General features: G+C 30.9%; 1 protein-coding gene across 3 annotated transcripts; it reads right to left on the bottom strand.

Annotated features, from left to right (window-relative positions):
* Positions 1–1,608: 1,608 nt before the first annotated feature.
* On the bottom strand, positions 1,609–4,785 carry LOC113861946 (B2 protein). Of its 3 annotated transcripts, none has more exons than XM_027495066.1 (6): positions 4,704–4,785; positions 3,196–3,768; positions 3,003–3,103; positions 2,343–2,426; positions 2,138–2,248; positions 1,609–2,018 (listed from the first exon to the last, which is right to left on the bottom strand). In XM_027495066.1, exons 2-6 carry the CDS (start codon positions 3,755–3,757, stop codon positions 1,947–1,949), a joined length of 930 nt encoding a protein of 309 aa, XP_027350867.1. In that variant the 5' UTR covers positions 3,758–3,768; positions 4,704–4,785; the 3' UTR covers positions 1,609–1,946. The 3 variants fall into 3 exon arrangements, with proteins under 3 accessions (XP_027350867.1, XP_027350869.1, XP_027350868.1); XM_027495067.1 differs by lacking the exon at positions 4,704–4,785 and adding an exon at positions 4,626–4,692 and having other exon boundaries at positions 1,666–2,018; XM_027495068.1 differs by having other exon boundaries at positions 1,665–2,018; positions 3,196–4,749.
* Positions 4,786–5,564: the final 779 nt, after the last annotated feature.

Raw genomic sequence — 5,564 nt, 5'->3', positions numbered from 1 at the left:
GAACCAAACTCCAAAAAACTTACTTGGATTTGAATAGTTGAACTTCCAAGCCCGAATTCGAAAGAAGATTAAAGTTTAGAGGAGGATTTCTGATAAGAGAGGGTGAGAGATTGAAGAGAACATAGGAGGGGTCGAAACTTTGGATTGAAATCTAAGTTTTTTAGGTTGAAAGCCCTTAAATACCCCTTAACTCGCGATATTCTCGCTACAGCGAACCCTTCTCTCGTTACAACAAAAAACTATATAAAATTTTCCTTTACTGTTTGTCATTCTAACCCTAGCAAGAGCTCATCGCTACAACAAGAGAATTCTGGTTACAGCGAGAATGATGTTAGGTCATCATTATCCACTTCTCGTTACAGCAAGAGAGTATTAGAGAACTTGATTCTAAATGCTCTTTTTTGCTACAACGAAATACCTTGCATTAAAATTTATTTTTTTTTACAAGGGCAACAAAATTGAGGATATTACATTGTCTTTAAAAGCCTAAAAAATTTTATTATAATTATTATTAATATTTCTAATTATTTTAGTGTTTTGATTTCGTATAATTTCATTTGTATAATTTTTTAAATCATCTAACTTAGTTTTATAATTTTTACTTACAAAAATATTATTAAAGTATTAAGATAAAAAAAAAAACTTATACCAAAATTATTTTAATGATAACTTTAAATTTTTATCAACTACATTTATATATATCTTACAAAAAAAATTAATCTTATATAACTAATAATTCTTAAACAGATACCGTTATAGTTATAGGCAGATAAGAAAAAAACTTATACTAAAACTATTTTAATGATAGCTTTAAATTTTAATTAATTATATTTATTGTATCTTTTGTAATCTTATATAGCTAATAACTCTTTTCTATTATACTTATAGGCACTAACTTAGAGTAAATTTTTCTACTCCGTTTTGTTCATAATCATTCATAATTTTCCTATATTTTAACTCAAAATAATTAAACACAAAATTTAAATTATAAATCAGTTTCATATTGAAAATAAGTAAAAAAAAAAAAAAAACATATATATTAACATTTTGCTTTATTGACCCATATAAAATAGGTTTGATGAATGCATTTTATTAATAGGTAAGAATAACTAACTTTAAAGATAAAATATACTTTTCATTTTTTTCAAATGTAATTAAATTTTATTTTAATCTTCTAAATATACTTTTGTTAATTATAATTCTAATAAATTTTAAAATTTTAAAAAAATCCTTTTATATCTTACTTATATCATGACATTCATTTAATTATATCACATTACATACACCCTCAAATAGTAACAAATAGCATGTCTAATTACATATCATTTCATTATTGAGTAATAGAAATCAATATTGAAAAACTTTAAAAATGATAAAAACTAAAACTAACAGTTTTTTCTCTTAACAACTATAAATAAATTAAACCATATTTACAATAGCTTATCATATTTAAACCCCAATTTTCATATTCAAGTAAACAAAAACTTGCATCAAATCTACTCAAATGTTAAGTTTAACCAAAATAATATTTCAAATCAAACTAATTCTTATTCTAATCTTTTTAACCGTAACATTTCAGTCGTAAATAAATCATTTTGATCGGATATAAAATAAAAGATCACTTCGCGATGCTCAATATAAGTTTGGAAATAAACGATGCTATCACATTTTCTTTTTGGTTTAACAGAAATACACATTGCCTTACAAGTACAAACAGTTGTCTCTTTGATTGCATACCAAGTCTGTACTTAATAATACAAAGATATTAAATGTCATGCAACAGCTATAAAGCATCTTCATGGGATACCACAACATTTATTCACCAGGGTCTCACTCTCAACACGCTCCCCTAGTCCCCAAAGATGATCCGCCAAACAAACTACTTTCCAAGCTTACGCTTCATGGAAAATCTGCCAAAAGCACACAGCTGGCACACCAAAACCTACCTATTTTGCACATTCCTTGTTTGCTAATGCTGCCGAACCAGCTTGTTCACATAGGTCCAACAGATCCAGAGTCTGCAGAATCAAATAAGAAATTTCAGTCCATCCAAAAAGGAGATAAAGAAAGAAAACAACAGTAATAAATCAATGTCACAATAATTCTTTTAAATTAAAATAGCAATATTCCATCATACCTCTGGAACTGACAGTTCAAGACGAAACTTCGGACCATCATAATGATGCAATACTGGCCTGAACGAATCTTCTTCCAAAGCCTTGCAAAGTTTCCTGACACGGATTCTTACCTACAATGATGATGGGGAACAAAATATTATTCATTCAACAATTCACAGACAAGCTAATATATGGACTCTCCCATTTCAAAATCCTAGATTCTACCTGAGCTGGAAACCTTGACTCGCCTTTGCATTTTTTATCCTCCCATGCAGTAGGATCTATGTTAGAGCCACCAAAACTTGCTGCCTGCAACATAAGACTTACAAATTAAGCAAACCAACTAAATTTTATTAAGTCTATCGTCAAATTTTCAGTTTTACTAAGAATTGAATAGTGGTTAAAAAATAATACTACTAAAGGAGGCAAGAAAGTATCAAAATTTGGTAAAGATGGACGATTTCCAATCTCTAATCAGAAGAACATACACAAGCAAAAGAAAAACAAAAAACAGGAGACTAAATTAGAACAAAGTCGTTTATATCCTATGCATTAGAAAACCCCATCACTAACTATGCCACTGCATCTGAATGAAAATTCCCAATCATTTAATCCCACATAATTTCTGAAAGAGACAATATTTCCAAGCTTAAAACATCTGTTTTACAGACTTTAATTATTGAGCAACACAAATAGGTCCTATAACTGTTCTTGGTGCATTGATTCTCCCTGAGAAATTATGGCCAGCCTCTTTTCTTACCAGTATAATTTAAACAGGGGGCACAATGTCAATACTTTATAGCCCTAAAAATAAAATATGGTATTTTCCTGCACTGTCTGGAACACATCATAATTAACTGTACCCAGAAATTTGGAATAGCCTACCTCAAAAATACCATGCAGCTGATGCGTGGTATAGTTATACAGAAATAGAGGTAATCCTGGTGTTATTGCCCTAACAGAATCTCGATACCTTGGAGGCAAACCTACCAAAACAATTGAAAGAGTCAGCACTCATTAAATATTTGATTAATAATCTTCAAGATAGAAAAATAGAATACACTTGATAAGCACACACCAAATAGCTGGCGTTTTAGGTCTTCCTGCATTGTGTCGTTGTTACAGACAAAGATGTATCCTCCAAGCACCTCATTACGCGGGAGTGTCTCAGCTGCAGGCAAGGTCTTAAACCTTTTGTCAGCTGCATTTGAGGAGTTGTTTTCATTGTTGTTGTTGTTACTGCTGTTGTTGGTCTCTTTGTTATGCTGAATATTACCATTATACTTGTTACTGTTCACATTACCCACCAAGTTTGCATTGCTTTTCTGATACACTGCATTCATGTTGTAAACACCATTTCGAAGGGCGCTTTTGCTCACATTTTCAGTAATTTTAGAGTCCAGGTTCAACATGCTTAAGTTAAAAGTGTCAAATTTATTCTCTTCCTGGAACCCAAATTTATCCCTTGGCCTTGTTTCAATGGGGCCTTTTGAAAGATCAAGGTTATTCACACGCTCCCCCTTTGATCTTGTCTGCTCAGCCAATTTTGAAGCAACCATTAGCCATTTGTGATCCTCTGATGCTTTTGAGTGTCCACGAAGTTCATCACCCAATTGCCAGAAACTGTGCACGTTGTCCATCTTTTGAAACCCTAACAAGTTTAAACACAACATATACCTTATTAAAGGGGCAAATCAACACAAAAATACAGCATGACATAGAAGAAGATCGCAGACATGCAATTGAGGAAAAAGGGAATACATCAATAATATCTTCCTTTTTTGTCCAAAAATGAGCAAAGACTATCAAATTGATATAACCAACAAAAATGGTTTGTGTATTTATAAAGATCCGCATTTATAAACATCTCACAACAGCATAGATTAAAATTTAACACAGGGGGTACCCCTTAATGCCCAACCCATTGCCAACTCCAGACAAGTAATAATTCCTTCCTACTTCAAAATGTAAATTACATCAACATTGGGGACTAACAACTACAAATACAATAAACTAACAATAGGTAACAAACAATTAATAACATCGACTTTCAAGTCATATCGCAGTATTCTAGAATAGCGGTGGCTTTGCCACTCCTGATACATACACCTATTACTCATTTTCCAGAATCAGGGTCTGCTGACAACAATGGTTTACTCATTTGACTTTCATGCAACCCATCGCAGCAAGACGCAGTCACAAATCTGACATCGAATCGAGAAGGTAGCAACTCGAGTTCAAACTCAATGAAAAGCACGCAAATAGAACAAATAAAAAAAAATCTTCACTCACATCTGAACAAAAATGGCCACAAACACAACCACTTAACAAGTAAACGAAATAACCAAGATCACACAAGTCAATCGAGGATCCAGAACACGCATTCAGTACGAAGAGAAGAATTTACCAAAATCAACACAGTGAAGTGAGCAAACACGAGGTCAAAAAAGAAAGTAAAACACAAGACGAAGCCTCCAAATCAAGAATTGAGGACAAAAATTAAGGTACTAATTCAGCAAATTTCGCATCGAAGAAGAAGCCCTAGATTTGGGGATCCAGAGAAGAGAAGAGAGAGAAAGAGATTACCTTTTTACGACTTCGGTGTGAACCTCGAAGACGCTAGTCGGCGAGTGAGAGAGATAAAACGAGACCAACCAAAGAGTTTAATAAGGTTTATTCTTTTGTTTTACATAAATGCCCATACATCTTTCGCAGAATTACTGAAATTTCTAATGCTGATTTTGACTTTTTCTTCCTTAATTGCATTTTTTGTCTCGTAATTTTTATTTTCTTTTAGTTTTAACTTATTTATCATTTTAATTATTTTTATTTCATTTTCATAACTGTTTAAATTTGATTTTTTGTCGTAAAATGTTGTCTAAAAATTCATAAAAATACAACTTTTAATAATTTAGATATATTTATAAAAAATAACATATATATATTGTATATTTTTATTAATTTATATAAATTTAAAATATATTATATGTATATTAATAATTAAATATTTTAAAAATAATTTAAATATTAAGAATTAAAAAATTAAATTCAAAATAATTAAATTTAAGAAAATCTAAATTATACATCAATTAAAGTATACGATCAAAAGTGTAACAAGTTTTATATTTGATTTTATATTTAGTCGGTGCCTATGAGACGGTATATATACATTGAATGTGGAGGGTGTACTATTGGCGATTCACGTGGCCCTCGCGCATGTTGCCGGAGATGTTACGCCATAAATTGTGGTAAGTGAGGTACAGATAAACTTGGACGACACATTTGATATTTCATAATGCTATGGGTTTTACCCATTCGTTTTAATGGTTTTTAATTGGTACGTTGAAGTAAATATTTTTTTAATTTTTGCAGTTTAATATTAATTATGTTCTTAAATTAGTGCTACTTTTTAGGTTTAACTCATTTCTTTTTTCTAAGATATATGTT

This window comes from Abrus precatorius, unplaced genomic scaffold (genome assembly GCF_003935025.1).
Source record: "Abrus precatorius isolate BTA unplaced genomic scaffold, Abrus_2018 Scaffold3, whole genome shotgun sequence".
Lineage (NCBI taxonomy): Eukaryota > Viridiplantae > Streptophyta > Magnoliopsida > Fabales > Fabaceae > Abrus > Abrus precatorius.
Note: the sequence above shows the minus strand (reverse complement) of the source record. Positions and strands in the feature narration are given on the sequence as shown.

What these genes read in the sequence shown, in the direction of transcription:
- LOC113861946 (XM_027495068.1), bottom strand. Translation starts at nt 3,790, where the DNA reads ATGTTGTGTTTAAACTTGTTAGGGTTTCAAAAGATGGACAACGTGCAC. An exon ending in CCTAAAACGCCAGCTATTTG is followed by an intron (nt 3,104 to 3,195) that starts GTGTGTGCTTAT and finishes TTGTTTTGGTAG; the next exon opens with GTTTGCCTCCAAGGTATCGA. An exon ending in TTGAACTGTCAGTTCCAGAG is followed by an intron (nt 2,019 to 2,137) that starts GTATGATGGAAT and finishes TTGATTCTGCAG; the next exon opens with ACTCTGGATCTGTTGGACCT.